General features: G+C 45.4%; 1 protein-coding gene across 14 annotated transcripts in view; it reads left to right on the top strand.

Moving 5' to 3' along the window:
• mbnl1 (muscleblind-like splicing regulator 1) overlaps window positions 1-17208 on the top strand; it is a 32088-nt gene that overhangs the window by 8500 nt on the left and 6380 nt on the right. For 6 of the 14 annotated variants that reach the window (XM_079173107.1, XM_079173114.1, XM_079173111.1 and 3 more), the window contains exons 3-7: window positions 12637-12852; window positions 13043-13267; window positions 14583-14822; window positions 15800-15853; window positions 17054-17207. In XM_079173107.1, the coding sequence (XP_079029233.1) occupies window positions 12637-12852; window positions 13043-13267; window positions 14583-14822; window positions 15800-15853; window positions 17054-17207 (889 nt within the window). The remainder of the gene's footprint in view (window positions 1-12636; window positions 12853-13042; window positions 13268-14582; window positions 14823-15799; window positions 15854-17053; window position 17208) is intronic. The other 8 variants (XM_079173102.1, XM_079173112.1, XM_079173106.1 and 5 more) reach the window with 5 other exon arrangements.

Genomic DNA, 17208 nt, shown 5'->3' with positions numbered 1-17208 from the left:
GCACAAGATCTCTAGAGATGGGCGGACCTCTACCCAAAGTTTCCAGCGTTGACACACACACGCCAAAGTTTGGCTGTGTGTGTGTGTGCGTGTGTGTGTGAGTGTGTGTTCTTTACTTCTGTTTGTATTCTCCCCCTGCAGACACTGGTGACTCGTGGTCATTGGCAGTGTGCGTACAGGGCAGGGTTAAGATGAGGACAGCCTATGTGTGAGTCTACTCAGAGAACAGTGTTCCTAGCCAGATGTGGACAGAGGAACATTGTCAAGCCCAGGCTGAACTCTCCCCAAGTTTCCTCGCAGTGTGCATGTGTGCGTGCGTTGAACTCCAAAATCACAACGCTGATTAAGTCATTGTTGTTTATTCCATCTCGAGTCCTTTTCAAAGTTTCCTCCGTCATTGTTATCAGTGGAGATTGCCACAATCACTCTCTCGGGTTCATAAATGGGGGCGATGTATCATAACTACCACAGGTGTGTGTGTGTGTGTGTGTGCACTATTTTCCTCTGCAACGAGTGATTATGGCCAACCGTTCTGATGCGCTCATTTTTGGCTGTACCTCCTCGTAAAAGAAGTCGATACCACCTGTGATCTGACCCGATCTACTGAATGCTTATTTATTTTCCCGTTAGACTTTGTCAAAGCGATATCGCCGTGTTCAGCCACGTTAAAAAATGAATTCAAATGTTATAATAACTACCTGGTGGCCATAACTACAAACAAGACCCAAGCTGTAAGACACTGAGACGCAAATGTTCTCCTAAATATCTAGATGTCATGGACCCCTCACTTCTCAACACAGTGAGCACATGTAGACATTCACTGACCACACAGTGGAGCTTTTATCTACAGGCGGAGGGATCTCGATACGTGAACGTATGTTTAAATTGTCATTCGCGCTGAGGTAAAGGTCAGCCACTGGAAAGGAGTAGCTGGCGGATTTATAGAGGCTTTTTGAGGCAACCAAGGGGCCTATTTTGGTAGTTTGGACTCATTTTCCACTAGGACTTGTGTATTAATGGAGATGGGTGATACTTTTTTTAGCTGTACGCCCCATTTTTTCCACTGGTAATGAAAAACAGAGCAGGTCTCTGAAACCCGCAGTGGAAACAGCAGGAGAACGCGTGAGAGAGAGAGAGAGACAGAGAGAGAGAGAGAGACAGACAGAGAGAGACAGAGAGAGACAGAGAGAGAGAGAGAGACAGACAGAGAGAGACAGACAGAGAGAGACAGAGAGAGACAGAGAGAGAGAGAGAGACAGACAGAGAGAGACAGAGAGAGAGACAGAGACAGACAGAGAGAGACAGACAGAGAGAGAGGATGGAGGAAATCAGAAGCAAAGGCAGTTAGTTGCACATAAACAAAACCTAAAATACAAACATATAGACACGAACACATTCACAACATTGGAAATGTTTTCCTCTTACATTGACCCACAAACCCACACACTGAAGAAACCACATGTCCTAGTCCACTTTTCACACACGTCCATTGGTTGAAATAGGTTAAAGTTCTCAATTTAGTTGTGTTACATGAAGCCACATCACTCGCCATTACTAGTCTTGCAACCCGAACGCACACACACGCACGCACGCGCACACACACTGCACCCTCTTAGACACGTGCACACACTTTCTGGCCATGAGAGAGGATCGGCCTTCTTCTTGAGAAGTGTATAATTAGAACAGGTCTCACATGATCACCAGCGCATAGCTGAGCAGGTCACACCCAAACCCAGTCATTTCCCCAACAGCCACTCTCTCTCTCTCTCTCTCTCTCTCTCTCTCTCTCTGACCTCCTTTTTACATGGGGCGCACACACACACACACACACACACACATACAAAATCACATATGGAGATCACCCTCAAAAAGACACACGTGTCCTGAACTAAACCACACTTGTAGAGACAATGCTGAGGGAATTAGAGCGGGGAATATTATTGTACCAGAAATAGCAAAAAAAGAGTGAAATCACCATTTTTCATTGGAGGATGTTCATGGCAGTAATCAGATGTGGATGATCTACCCCCAAGCAAGACTATCAATCTGAACCAAGTTTCCATCTAGGCCACAGAACTGAAACTAAGTGGTGGTCTGTGTGTGTGTGTGTGTGTGTGTGTGTGTGTGTGTGTGTGTGTGTGTGTGTGTGTGTGCATGTCTCCATGCAACATGCATGTGTGGGTGTTCACTAGCCTTAGACCTGTGGGCCCTAACCTCAGAGTGCAGCCCTTTCCGTTGCCTGTGTATCTGTTTGGTGCTGCACAGGCGGCTCAGCTATGTCGAAGCAGGGTAAATATTTGGAGAAGGACGGTGGCTGCCAGAGCTCCCCGACTTAAAGTCAGCTTTGTAACTTTGTCTATTAATGATTCACTTCTGAGCAGACGCTGATTCTATCTCCAGCTAAATATTTAGATCTGCTCTAATAGAAACGCGCGCAGATTAACCGAGGAGAAAGGTGGTAAAGTGCGGCGGAGCACGTGCGCCTTTTGAGCCGCCCTGCATCTCGCAAAACTACAGGAAGAGTTTGAGAACGTACACAATATGTTGAGGAAGTAACCGAGTTTTAACCTCCAGTGGTTGTAATCACTGAACTTCTCTACTTCCCTCAAGCATTCCTACTCAGAACGGAGCATGATAATCGGTTGCAGAGGCGAGCACGCTTAATGCCTGCCTCATTAGTTTATACTAGGATGTGTCTGGAATGATAAAGGTTACTCTCTACAGTTAATGAACTGTAACGCTGCAGCTCCACCACACCCACGCGGGGGTAAACTGCCAGCTTTATTTCAAGCAGCGTACCATCCCACTTTCATTTGATGCAAGCCTATTCTAGTCCACCGTTGGCTTGTTTTCATTCTCCTCCCACTGTGGCAACTCCTTCTACTTGATTTCCTGCTCGGTCTGGTTTTTGCCTCATTTACTTCAGGCCACACCCATCCCTGGACAGGGTGGTTCACATACACATTAACCAGTGACCTTGTGTGAACCTATAGGAGCAGACGGTTCTTGTTTACCCTCAACACTGCCGTCCATGTCATAAAGAAAGGAGTGCTCACCTTAACCGTTTGAATTCACACACGTACGGAGCATAGACTTTGTACTTTGTCTACCTGCCAGGCTGACACACCCACTGTCATCACGTCTGTGAGAAAAAGAGACCAAATGCATGCGCGTGATCGTGTGTGTGTGTGTGTGTGTGTGTGTGTGTGTGTGTGTGTTAGTGCTGTTGCAGCGGGTTTCTTTGTGTTGCCACACCGTTCTTAGCCAAGATTACATTCCTGCAGAGCAGAGGGCGGGTAGATACCTCTTATTTATCTCTCTCTCTCTGTCTCTCGCTCTCTGTGTCCCTCTCTGTCTTTCCTCTCATTTTTGCTGATCATATTTTGACAGCATGTTTATGTTCAGCGGCAAGATGGAAGTACAGGAAGGTTAGACAACACAGATTGTCGGCCAGACCTATATGTGGGGTAAATATTAGCCGCGTTTCTAGCCGACAGTGGCTTTTTTTTATGATTTCAAACAAATTATCCAGCCGATCTCAGTGAAATCAACATGTTCTGTGTGTGTGTGTGTGTGTGCATATGTTATGAGTACAGAAGGCTAATGTTTGAACACATTGCATAAAGACACACTGCACATGGCCACGTGGAGGCAACAGTTGTCATTCTTTTGGCCATTGACGAACTAATAAAACCCAGAGCAACAATTTAGTTGTGTCTCATTGTGCTCAGCGTAGTTTTATTTGTATCCTAGTTTGAAGCTATTTTTTTTTTTTTTAAGTTACCATGCTGTTATAATATGCATGTCTTTTTCTACTTTTGACAATAAACTTCCTGTCTTCACAGGAAGTTAGGTTTAGGCAGCAAAACCACTTGTTAGGTTTAGGAATAGAGCGATTAGTGGACTGACCACCCACCCTGTGTGGACTCTCACTCTTTATCTCGCTATTTCTGACCATCTAATAATAATCCTGGTTGGTTTTCATTGGACTCAGTGGAAAGCCCAGGCGGGGCACTGACCAAGCGTCAGTAGTGGATGAGTTAACGAGAGAGAGAGGTGGTTTGTCTGCACAACAGCTGCAAAATGTACTAGCCCGAAGACACCTGTAAACGTGTCAGAATCTGACCAAGACAGATGTGTTTTCAGGATGGAGGTTTTTAGTCCCACGTGTGATCAGCAGGGATTTTTGTCAGTAGCACTGTGCTAATCTCAAGTCTGGGTACTGCAGTGAAGCTGTAGTTCAGACAGTTCCTGGGTCCATATGGGTTTGTCTCCTCTGCAGTCAGCACATAGGGATCTCCCTAATTTGATTTTTAATGGGATATCTGTTTGTGCATCCACAGTGAAAGTGTCCCTCCTTTAAATGAACAACGGCTAGGAGTCGGTCATCCACAGCATTCAGTTTAAGAGCTATTCATATCACAGCGTTGTCTGTGTGGCTGTTTGCTCGGCGCTCTCTGATTTCAAATGAGCAGGTTTCACTAGATAAGCGCTGAGTCACAGTGCAGGGGCTTTTTATTTCAGTAAGTAGGATCTGTAACGTCTCTGTCTCCTGGTGTTGAGTGGTTTGTTTTTATGTCTTTCTCACTTTCATGCTAGAGAGATTTGTGTTGGGACCAGTCTAATCCGGGGCTGCGCACACACACACACACACACACACACACACACACACACACACACACACACTTAACACAGAGACATTCTTTGGTCTGCTCATGCCATGGTGTGTGCATCCTTGTCAGATCAGTTTAGCTGTGCGTCGTCTCTGTGACGGAAGATCAGCAACAACAGTCTTTTCTTCTCAGTGTCAGCCGTCCCTGTCCCTCCCATCACACTGGGCCCCTTTATAACGCAACTGATACAATGATTAATTCTCTCTCTCTCTCTCTCTCTCTCTCTCTCTCTCTCTCTCTCTCTCTCTCTCTCTCTCTCTCTCTCTCTCAGACAGACACACTGTACAACCTGACATAGCCTGAGGGATGTTTTGCTTCACCGATTAACAAATATTGACAGATCCAAGCCCAGACTGCAGTATTACATAATCTGAAACTCATACACCATGTCCCATACATTTCTAACAGGTGATGGTGATGTCACTTGGCTCGTATACATGGAATTATGTCCAGATTTCCAAGCATTTATATTTGTTCAAACGCTTACACTATGAAGGCAAAGCTATTTATGGCCACACATAGGTTTGAACCCTCATCATGCTTTATTCTTATAAAAAGCTGCATACAAACCAGTTTTGCATAGGTCTAGGTACCAATAGACATTAGTGCTGTCTCTATGCTGATAATCACTCAATCTGAATACATTTCATTTATATTGCTGGAAACAAATGGCACACATACATGGTATCATGAATGTTTTTGATTTGATTTCAAGGGAATCTGAGGAGCTTTAAAGCTACTTAAGTGGAAAGTGGAAACGGGACGAGAAGCGGTGGAATAGTTTTAATCTCAGTGTACCTTCAGCCGTGTAACCGATCAGGCTTTTTCCTGATAACCTCTATCCGTCTCTGTCTCCAGCGTTCTGTTGCTCCCTCTTTCTCGTCACCTTTTTCATTACCTCTCACAAATGCGAACAGTCACGCAGCCGTTCAGTCAGCTCCGCCATTATCCTCCCATTAGACAGGTGAGAGAGGAGGAGAGGAGCTCGAGGGCACAGCCACTCACTTTGTCTCAACTCTCTCAACACCTTTCCACGCTGTTCCTCCCTCTCTCCAGCTGTTCACAGTCAACCTTCCCCTTCCCCTCATGCAAGAACGTAAAAAAGAGAAGCTACACGGTGAGATGCCTAAGATGGAAACAAGGAAATCTCTGAGAAGTGAAAACAAGTCGGCAGTAAACACATCGTCGACATCCTCACAGATGGATGTCTCCATTTTTGGCTGGTCGTGGTCCACAATGCGTCTTTGTTTTTTGACCTGAACCAGCGGCCCCACCTGTGGTCCAGTTAGCGTTAGCCCCGATTAGCTTTGTGAGACACGCACAAAAGTAGACACCTCGCCTCATACTGCACTGCATCCTCTATACCTTGTCTTTTACTCACACTGGCACCCGGTTTATGAGTTATTCCTTTATTTATCATGAGTACTAGCACTTTGCATCAGCGTCCCTTGCATCTACACACTGCCAGTTAATAAGTCTGGACTGGACCGAGGGCTGATTTGTTGGTTAGATGTTAATGGTTGCTGTAGCTACTCTCAATTCAGACTATTTATTTTTTGAGAGCACCATTTATGTTGTTCAGAAACTATACACTTATAGAAGAGAAGAGAAGCATCCCTTATTGCAGAACATCAACACTTAAACAAGTAAAGTAGCCTCGGAAATAAATATAATTATCCTGCTCCACTGTTTTTTCTTCTTCTTATCTTTCAAGAGAGAAACAATTTGACGAGTTAATGTGAATGCAACAAGAGAGAGAGAGAGAGAGAGAGAGAGAGAGAGAGAGACCCTGCTTGTGCTTGTGCCAAATTGGTAGGAGATAATCTCACGGTGAAACAGGATTATGTCAGTTGACAGTGGGATTAGGTCTCCGGATAGGATTACAGTCTGTGAGATCTGATTAGCAGAAAACATGGCCGATTAAATCTGTTAGTGCTGCTAACCCAATTAATCATCTGTCTGTTGGTTATTACCATGGATGGAAGAGACTATTTCGGTGTGTTTCTACAGTCCAGGTGTCCCAAACCTGAGGAGGAAATGAACCCAGTGCGGATAACGGGGGTAGTGGTGCGGGGTAATAAAAAAAAAAAAAGGGAGACGGCCTCTAAACATTCTTTAAGCTTTTTAGGTGTTTTAGATGCATCGTAAAGCTACCACTCCGAAACGGTAGAAACGAGGATGTAGGAAGAGATGAGACAGACGGGGAAGTTCATACAGAACACTTCTGTTATCTCTGTTACCTCTGCCTTATATCATCACTTTCCCTCGTGTTGCCTTTAGTCCTTCATTCCAGGTTCAGGTGACTCTTTCTGCTATTGTGGGAGAAAAAGGGACTGATATGGTAGTCTCGTCCTCACCTTTCGAGCACATCTGTAATGATTTTGATAACTGTTAATACATATAATATACATATACATGGTGCGGAATCGTAAAAGTACATTTGCTTTAGGTATAGATGCTCTGCTAAGGCAGTAGAAGTGAAGTCTAACCTTCAGTATCACTCATCTTTCATGTTTACGTATTAAGAAACGGCTGATTTAGATATACGGCAGACTTTGATCGTCAGGAGAGCACACCTCAGTCATTTGAGGAACGAAATCATCGTTGTTGACGCCTCGCTGCTGCCCGGAACGTCGTCATTTCTGCGCAGCGACTCCTCTTTGTCTCTCCCACTGGGAAGTGGAGCTGAGAGATGATTAAATGAACGCTCTCATGTCTCCTCACGTAACGATGCGACCACTGGTTGTGCTTTCATAAAGCACTGCTGCTCAAATCGATAACCTGGGAGATTGCTCTGTTATTACTGATAATGAAAAGTTCAGAAACCAACCTTGTTACTACTACCCCTTACAGGAGAGGAAGCGACGTTGCAGTGAACAGAAAAACAGGGTAGATGAAGTCAACGTGTGAAAAGAGATAGAGGTAGATAGCGAGAGAGAGAGAGAGAGAGAGAGGACGGGGGAGAGAAACAGAGAGGTCTAAGTTTGGAGACTCCAGTGTACGCGACATCTGACCTGAGGCATTTCTGAGAACCAACACCCTGTCAAGTGTGAATAACTCCTCGCTGAGTGTGTGTGTCTATATAAACAGTGAGGTCTGTGTAGCTGCCACTGTGTCCCAACGCATGCATGTGTGTGTGTGTGTGTGTGTGTGTGTGTGTTTGTGTTTGAACATCAACCGAGGCCGCTGTCATTTCCAGTCTGCACAGTGTTTCTTCAGATTATTTTCTACAAATAATAATAATCGATAATCAACTCGGGCTCACCTTATCGCTCCCTGTGTGGTCTGTGTCGTAGCCCATAATCCTTTGCTCTCCGTCATTGTTTGGTGAGGGTGGTAATGTGTCACCGGGGGCACACTGTAACTATAATCATAGATTAACACTCCATATCTCAGTAAGCTCCCCACCAGTCACATCGCCTCCCTGACCACGAAAGCTGTGCGGCGTGGATCACGGTGCACGCCGAGTCCCAGCAGGGAGACACAGACGTAATCACAAGTGCATGAGTACGCTTACGCGGTCTGATATAGAAATGCAACAGCAAAGAAACAATCCCCGCATCAGATCTCGAATGTGTTCTTCGCTCGCTTAGAAAACTTTGCTGCTAATTAAATGCAGAATTAAGTGGCTAGAAACGAAAAGAAAATCAATTGTACTTTACTGTAAAAGGGTAGTATCGATTGAGAATTGTTCATGGCTTTATTACTTATTTAACACTTGCAAGTATGCCCAACGACGAGACCACGTCTGGATATTCTTGACCTGCGGCGGTTCCAGTAATTAGCACTCTGCTTCACTGGATATAAGGAAAAATCCATGTAAGACGATCGGCACAAAGTCAGAGAAAATTGATATGCTTCATATTTCCAACCACGGGGCCTGGCTCTTTGAGTGTCTGTTGCTCTCCAGCAAAACAAAGCGTCACTCACAGTGTGTGTGAGGAGAAAGGCCTTTCATCTCTGCGTCTGTTTGGACAGTAGTTACTGGAACGCAGTGAGGCTTCACACCAGAACATCGTACCAGAGCACAGGAGCAGGAAACAGTGGATTTTACTGCATTTTTAGAGAGATATGTAAATGTTATGACATGCAGGATATATATATATATATATATATTCACAAGTGATGCTTCACATTTATTATTAAAAACAGACCAAGTTTGTTGCAGTAAAAAAATCCTTTGATCCAGATTTTTTTATAATTTTTTTTAATGAATTACTAGACGGTGTTACATCTTAAGGCCTCAATAAATTATTCAAATGAAACAATCTGAGATTTCGTCACCATGTTTGATTTCTAACCATCTCGTCCCAGATGAGCTGAGAGGTCTGCATGGTTCATCACGTGCCGTTCAGCGCTCTCATAAACCAACAGCACCGCGTGGTTGCGAGTCAAACAAGTAGAAGCAGAAGCCCGTTTATTTTTTTGTCACCTCCCACTGTTCCACTGTTCCTCTCTCGCACACATGCGCATTAATACATCTTGCCGCATGCTTCATCTCCTCACCTCAAAAGGATGGGATGCGGCCCCACCCAGCATTCTTTACACGTTGGTTCATTGTTTGTTTAAATCCCTCGCAGTCACAAAAGCCGAGTGTGTGTGTGTGTGCGTGCGTGTGTACGTGTGTGTGAGAGGCCGAGTTAGAAGAGCGAGAGAGCGATCTGGGTGGGACGTGTTATTACAACTTATCATCAATCAGACTGCACGGTAGCCAGCAGGATTATTGTTCCCATTTCTGGCTTGGAGTTTGGCAACTCTGATCTCACCAGGAGAACACAGGTCACCCCCACCCACCCCCCTCCCCGTCACCCCCCCACCCCCCACACTATAAATACAAAACTCAGCCTGGACTGAACTTATAGCAGGCAGGGGAAGTTCACATGTTGTCAAGTCATTACTGTTGTCAGAAGTAATGATGACAAGCACATACTACGTACATGTTTTTTACAAAATAAGATCTGCAGTAAAAACTACTTATTTAGTCATTTTACAACGTGTGCATATTAGTCGTCATTTGTACGTATATAGACAAACAATTTCTGCGACATCTTCTAATTTGATGTCGTAGTAACTTTGTTTTGTCGCTTTTGAATTGTGGCCGTTGGTCAAACAACATGGTCCCATTGTCATAACAAGCAGCTCTGAAACTCATCAGCCCAAACATTCCTGAAACACACTTTGGATGACGGAGACAATGTGTTCCTCCTACTCAATGCTCATCAACGTGCACTGACGCTAAGGGAATGGACCGATGGTGTGGATGAATCCCTCGCTTCATTGTTTTCATCATTTTCTGGCATTAAGCATCAAAACCAGTTCTGTTGACTGATCACATTCTCATCTGGTCTATGTTCTCACTCTGCCACGAAAAGGAAGCCTTCCACGGCTCTCCATAGCACATCCATTCTAACTTTTGCATAAATACCTTTACATAGAGTCGGTATAATGAGATAGTGTTCCGGTGTTGAATCCCTTGATGGAGACAAAAGAGCGGTAGTGAGAAGAAAATTGTGAGAATCAGCTTTTTTTCCATGATGGCTGTATTAGCAGCACAGACACAAACAAGAGAGAGGCTGTGATTGGATGCCCTCTACTTCATGAATAGTTTTGGTTACCGGGTTTGGATGCATCTGTAGCATCTGCTGCAGTCCTGTATCTGCCAGCGATGGTAAATCTGTAGCTGTGTCCCAATTCAGGGGCTGTTGTTGGCTGCTCTGTTGCCGTGGACACCGTCTCTAGCTGCTCCTCAAGGCCGCTGATGTCACAATAACAGCCACAAACATGATGTGAGAGGAGCAACGTCTCTCATTGCATCTCCATTTCTCTCTCTCTCTGCAACTTCTACAGTTTCCCTGACGCAGCTCTCAGTCACTACGTCTCTTTCTCTCTCTCTCTCTCTCTCTCTCTCTCTCTCTCTCTCTCTTCCACTTATGCAGCCCGGCGTTTCCTCTTCTGGGACCTGACTCTTTATTTAAAATGGCTGCCTTCGTGGTTAATGGCGCTTTCTGTTTCTTTTTGCGTGATTTGGCAGAATGGCAAACGTAGTCGGCTAAAGTCAGAGCCACGTGTTTCTCTCTCCTCCCACATCAACCCGCATTTAATCTGCTGCAGTTGTGAATCCAGCGGTCGACGGACAGGTTCATACGGGGTGAGCGCAACATGATCCTCCATGCCTTTTGCAACCCCCTCTGCACACACACCCACACACACACACACACTCAAGCAACACACACCATCTCTGCACACATCCCCCCCTCTAGCTGCATGCCATTGTCACTCTCTGGATGAGTGCTATTAGAACCTGCTTTCAGCTCCTCTCATGTCTCACACATGTACGACACGCTCGCACACTTTCCATACACACACACACACACACACACACACACACACACACACACACACACCCTCTGAGTGTCTTCTGAATGCCAGCTCAGCTCAGTGCACATGGTCGGTGCACAACCTGGTCAGTCTTTCGTGTCAACAGGAGACCTTCATCTCGGCATCGACAGTTATGCTTTGGTTGGATTTTTGGTTGGATTTAGTTAACATAGAGTTGACTCTATTGCAAACAGAACTCTTCATCCATGTGCTCCCTTCTGTTATCGAGGCGTTAGGAAACATAACCGGGACACAGAATAGAAGAGACATGTCTTTTAAAAAGGAGATCAACCGAGAACTTGATATGACAACTTCAGACAAGCGGACTAAACAAAAAATCTTAAGGAGGCCACCTTTGCCATTTAAGTGTCCCCCCCCAACCCCCACCCCCTCTCCCTCGCACCTGTCCGGTGCTCCAGTGTCAGTGAAAGTGAAGGAGATGGGAAAGGGGACTGAACTCCTGGCGGGGTATATGGACATGAATCCCAGTGGGGAAAGCTCTGTCAGCGAGGATGAGCACAGTCTGCTAGGCTGTGCCACAGCGCTGACAGTAAACGCACATCTTTATTAAACCGTGGCCGTGTTTGTGTGTGTGTGTGTGTGTGTGTGTGTGCGCGTTTTATCTTATGCTCGCGAGACACGTCTCTGCCACCTGTTAACCGAACATGACCCCGATGGGCATGCATTAATGTGTAGGCATTCTTGCTCGCACGAATATGTGCGCATGTGTGTCAGACTTCTCCCCAGGCTCCTCCTCTCCGGACTGAATTGGATACTCGCGGCAGGCAGCAAAAGGGGACCCCTGTCTCAGATAAATATTCAAAGACTTTGAAGTGTGACCTCAGGGGGGCTGCTGATACAATACAGATCATTTGAGGGGACAGTATTTATAGCACTGGTTTAGAAATGTAGCTAAGTTGGATGTCTGGAGAGCAGCACTAGGGTGTCCATCATGACTAGCTAACACACACACACACACACACACACACACACACACACACACACACGTACAAATGTCCCTGCTGGGACTGACAGAAATAACAAGCCATTAACAATTAGTGCTTGACTCAGCCCAGACCTGATGAGAAATCAAGTGTCTGACATCAAGCATTTACACCATTTATGGTATTTTTCACTTATTTCATTTAACAAAAAACAAAGCTGCTTGTTTTCTGCCATATTCACCTTGTGATTCGTTGATTCTCAATGTACTGTTTTATTTAGTCTGCATTGAAGGATGACAGGCTGTCGGAGGACCACGAGACCACATAAGATACTGTACTTGATTTGAGCTAAATGCTAACCTCAGCATAGCAACATGCTGATGTTTAGCAAGTATTTCTGCCACCTTAGTTTAGCGTGTTAGCATGCTAACGTTTGCTAATTAGCACTAAACACAAAGTACAGCTGAGACTGATAGAAATGTTAAACGTATCCAACATACAACAACAATTTTACCCTGGTAGTGTCAACATATACTTTGTCCATAAATTGCACAGTCATCATACTTCCAAATGCAGCCAAACCTGCAGTACATGTGTCATCTTGACGGCTCCATCTTGTCCCCTCTGCGTGTCGCCTTCAGGGCCGTTGTTCCAGGGAGAACTGCAAGTACCTGCACCCTCCTCCCCACCTAAAGACCCAGCTGGAGATCAACGGCAGGAACAACTTGATCCAGCAGAAGAACATGGTCATGCTCGCCCAACAGATGCATCTCGCCAACGCCATGATGCCTGGCACGCAGCTACCACCTATGGTGAGAGGACACACACGTATGAACACAGCACAGCTGCTGCACATGGTGAGACCACATACATGTAAAAGCTGACACACGTACAGCACCTTCATTGTCTGCGTTGCTCTTTCAGTCTTTTGATTTGTCTTTTTCCGTCAGACCCTCTCTCTTCCCATACAAAAAAAGCACACGGTTTGTGGTTCCCGTCTACATATAATCATTTCATTCTCCTGCTTTTATTTCCCGTCCCTTCCAGCCCATGTTCTCGATGGCGCCAGGCATGGCCACCAACGCCAGTGCAGCAGCAGCAGCTGCAGCCGCAGCCTTTAATCCCTACCTGAGTCCCATGTCACCAGGCCTGATGCCCCAAGAGATAATGCCCAACACCCCCGTCCTCATGGCCTCCAGCCCCAACGTCAGCCAAGTCCCCAACTCTGCCGCTGCCGCAGCCCAGAAGCTGCTGAGAACAGACAGACTCGAGGTAACGGGCCGATGCATAGAACCTGCTCTTCTCAACATTGTTATGAAGCACGGAGTCAACCCACTCCTCACTAAAAGTTTCCAGGAAAACTAATAAAATCTACTTCATGGTGTGTTTCTTAGTGGGAGGGGAGTGGCCCAGGATTATAATGAGCCTGTAAACAAGACAAGTGTTATTAACAAGTGGTTTAACAAGCAAAAACTATAACACCACCATTTACTGGACTTAAATAAACTGTTTCAGAAACTGAATTCTAATTTGGTAGCGGGTACATTTATTCAAAAGAGAAGCTAATTAAAAGAAAATGAAAATAAAACCCTCAGATGTTCATAAAGTGTAATATTTCATCAGATTATGATGCCGAGTGCATTGTAGTAGTTGCTTTGTGTTTAAGACTTGTTTCCCTTTTCTCATGAACTCACTCTTACGTAAACTGTCTCACCTAGTTCCTGAACAGTTTGAGCGTTTCACAAAATACCCTCAGACCAGGCCAGATGTGAGCCTGAACGTGAGGAAAATGTATTTGAGTGCAACGAGCAGTAATGAGTTCCACAGCACCAGTAGCAGCAGAAAAGGAACACGTTCTTTCTAATCAAATAAAACATAACGCTTGTTGTGGCAGCATTGCATTCTGGTCTATGGAGTCTCCTGCATCTCCCTCCTCTACCGTAGCTGGTGGTGTGATCAGTTGAGTCTAGAAAGAAGCCTTTGCTCTCTGATTCTGAGACATCTCCACCAACATTTTTTTATGGTTGTCACTAAACCATAAGACTCAGAAATGCCGTGTTCGAATAGGTCTCCTCTTTTAAAACACATCAGTAAAATGTAAAAGTGAGTTATAAATGTTAAAACCGTTTGGTTTATTGTCTTTATGGAGTTCAAACACACACTAAGAGCAGAAAAGCAGGCTAGATAGCAGATGAGTAATACCCATGCGTTCATGGCGTCTAATTTAAAAGAAGGTGCTGCCCTCTGGTGTCTCACATATAGACTTTTAAAAATGTCTGAGACTCATGCTCCAATAAACAGATTACAGATATTTCTAAAGAAATTCTATCTTTATAGGGTTAGAGTGCTAGAGCTTCAGCACCTTCCTCAGTGGGACATTTATTCACCACCCAGCACAGCTAAACACTCTCCTTAATGAGAAAGGGAAGGCTTGATGAGTCACACTTGATATATTCTACATAAAGACCCAAATGCACCAGACAGGAACTGTTCTAGGACGGCTCTTGTGTTGCCTCCACGCGCTGTGCTGAATTTGGACGTAGCTCCGCGTCTTTTCGTGATTTCTGTCCTCTCACTTTGCTTCCAGGTGTGTCGGGAATATCAGAGGGGCAGCTGCTCTCGGGGGGAGACCGACTGTCGCTTCGCCCACCCCTCGGACAGCACCATGATCGACACCAACGACAACACCGTCACCGTGTGCATGGACTACATCAAGGGTCGATGCTCTCGGGAAAAGTGCAAGTACTTCCACCCGCCGGCCCATCTGCAGGCCAAAATTAAGGCTGCCCAGCACCAGGTGAACCAGGCCACAGCCGCCGCCGCCATGGTGAGCAGTCTGTACAAGCGTGCTCACACTCATTTACACCCACACGACAGGCTTAGAGGAGCAATCAGTGCTATCTGCTAAAAGTTCACCCAGTAGGAAATATGCTCTGTGTCTCACCTCTCCTGGTTGGTGTGGTGTAGCTTTTTCAGTTCTGCTTTTGCCAGGTCAAATTATAAAGGTTTTGGGTAGACTCTGCTCAGGACGGGATGAAATGAAGAAGGATCGGACAATGTTGCATTATTTCCATGCTAATCTGAAAAAAAAAAACCCGACTTGTCTTGTTCCTTGTTCACCTCACCCCAGACTACAAGCAGAGAGTCAGTTCCTCTCTCTCTCTCTTTCTCTTATGGTTTGTTCTTACTCATGACACTATTGTTTCTCTACTTCCTATCTACTACTTCTCTTCCTCTTTACTTTATTAAAAGTGACGATTCATTGTGCCGCGTCACAGCAACAGCACCTGTGAGCAATAGTGCAGCCGCTATTGTCCGTTGAACACGGTGTGTTTTCTACGTGCTCTCGTTGACGTAGCGAGGCTGAGCGCTTCGGGCCGACCGTCGTCGCGTCACACTGACTACGATGCGCACAGTGAAACAGAAAGCTGTGGATCGTGCTTCTGTGTAATGTTCTGCCCTGAGACCCACTTAAAGAAATGTTTTAATACTATTCTCACCGCTATATTCATCCATCTTTGTGTGACAATAACTAATGTAGATTGGTAGCTATCATTGATTATTGATGATCATGTAACTGTTGAGCAGTAGAGCTATAGTGTCCACACTGTGCATGCCTTAGTCCTGTGATCCCCTTGTATATTGCATTCCAATGATTTGTTTTTTTATTTGTTTTTGTTTTTTCTCACCTATACCCAAACTGCACTGCTGCCCCCATGATGCACCTCTGCTTGCTGGTTTTTGTTAATGCGCTTGAACCCCATTGGCCCATTGCCATCATGTGCTCGCTGCCTGCTAATTAAGACTCAGTCGGCTGTCAAATCACTGAAGCGACCCCTCGACGCAACCTTTGACCTGGTACTATGACCTTTCACCTTTTAGCTTGGCATGTGGCTTTGTTGTAGAGCAGTGTTTTAACCAAAGATACCTGGCTATTTTTGTTGTCGTCGTCTCAGTGCAATGTCTGTTTTTTCCTCCTGCTGATCTGTCATTATTGCCCGTGATAAAATGATTGTGGCTTTCCGGGTTCATCCAAAACGACTTATCCTCACGCATTAAAAAATCACCTTCGAACACAAATTCTAATGTGGGATTTTGCGATACGGAGCCACAATCAATTCATCACCTGTAGCCTATTTAACAAAAGTCAGCGAGGTGCTAGGGAAGTAGAGCTTCTATAACGGCGGCATGGCTTCAGTTCTTACGTCCAAGTCAGTGGTCAGTGTTGTGGAGCAGCTCAATCCAACGTGTGCATGTCTGTGTTACTAGTGCATGTGAGAAGGATAAGGGTGGGGCTAAGAGGAACAGTCTTTTAAAACCATAACAGATGATTACAGTTCAAATGATAGTTCACTCCATCACCCACCTCAAGGAGGACCTCACGCCGAGGCTAAAATCCACATACACAGCGTTTTATGGTGTAAATCCCACCAGAAGAAAACCAGCTTTTGAACATCTGACTCATGTCCCTCGGCCTGAGACCGTTTTTTTTTACATTTGTCTGAGAGTGAACCATCACTTAAACATGGCTTCCACAGTTTATCATGGAGCTAGCAGTGCAGCCTCCCTCTCTCTGTGCTTCCTACCTGTTCCACCTCCTGTTAGCAGCCTTATTGTTTAATGTTAATGCTTGCTCACATTGCATTTAGTCCTAGGAGTACAAAGTAAAGCTTCCAGATGAAATACACTGAATATATGAATGCTTGTTAGCCAGTAGCTCCAGTAGGCACCATGCTCCTGCTTGTCTAGTACTTGTGTCAGACTGCTGCTTGCTTGCTACTGATGATATTGTTGTTGTACACACAAGGATGTTCTGGTGCTGTTTATATGATGTCCTCTAACGTATGTACCTTTTTTGTTTTCTTTCCCGTTTTTGCCTCTTTCCAACACACATTCTCTCTCTCTCTCTCTCTCTCTCTCTCTCTCTCTCTCTCTCTCTCTCTCTCTCTCTCTCTCTCTCTCTCTCTCTCTCTCTCCCACGCACCTCTCTTTCTATCTCTGTTTTTTTTTTTTTTTTTTTTTCCTTTCTCACTGGCCACCCTCCGTCTGGCTGGGCAGGGCATCGCCCCTAGTATCATGGCTCCCATGCCCAAGCGGGTAGCCCTGGAGAAGGCCAACGGGGCCTCTGCCATGTTTAACACCAGCATGCTCCAGTACCAACAGGCCCTGGCCAGCATGCAGTTTCAGCAGCAGGCTGCTTTCCTCCCATCAGG

This window comes from Pholis gunnellus (assembly GCF_910591455.1).
Source record: "Pholis gunnellus genome assembly, chromosome: 14".
NCBI classification, from domain to species: Eukaryota; Metazoa; Chordata; class Actinopteri; order Perciformes; family Pholidae; genus Pholis; species Pholis gunnellus.
This window is presented reverse-complemented; position numbering and strand designations above follow the sequence as displayed.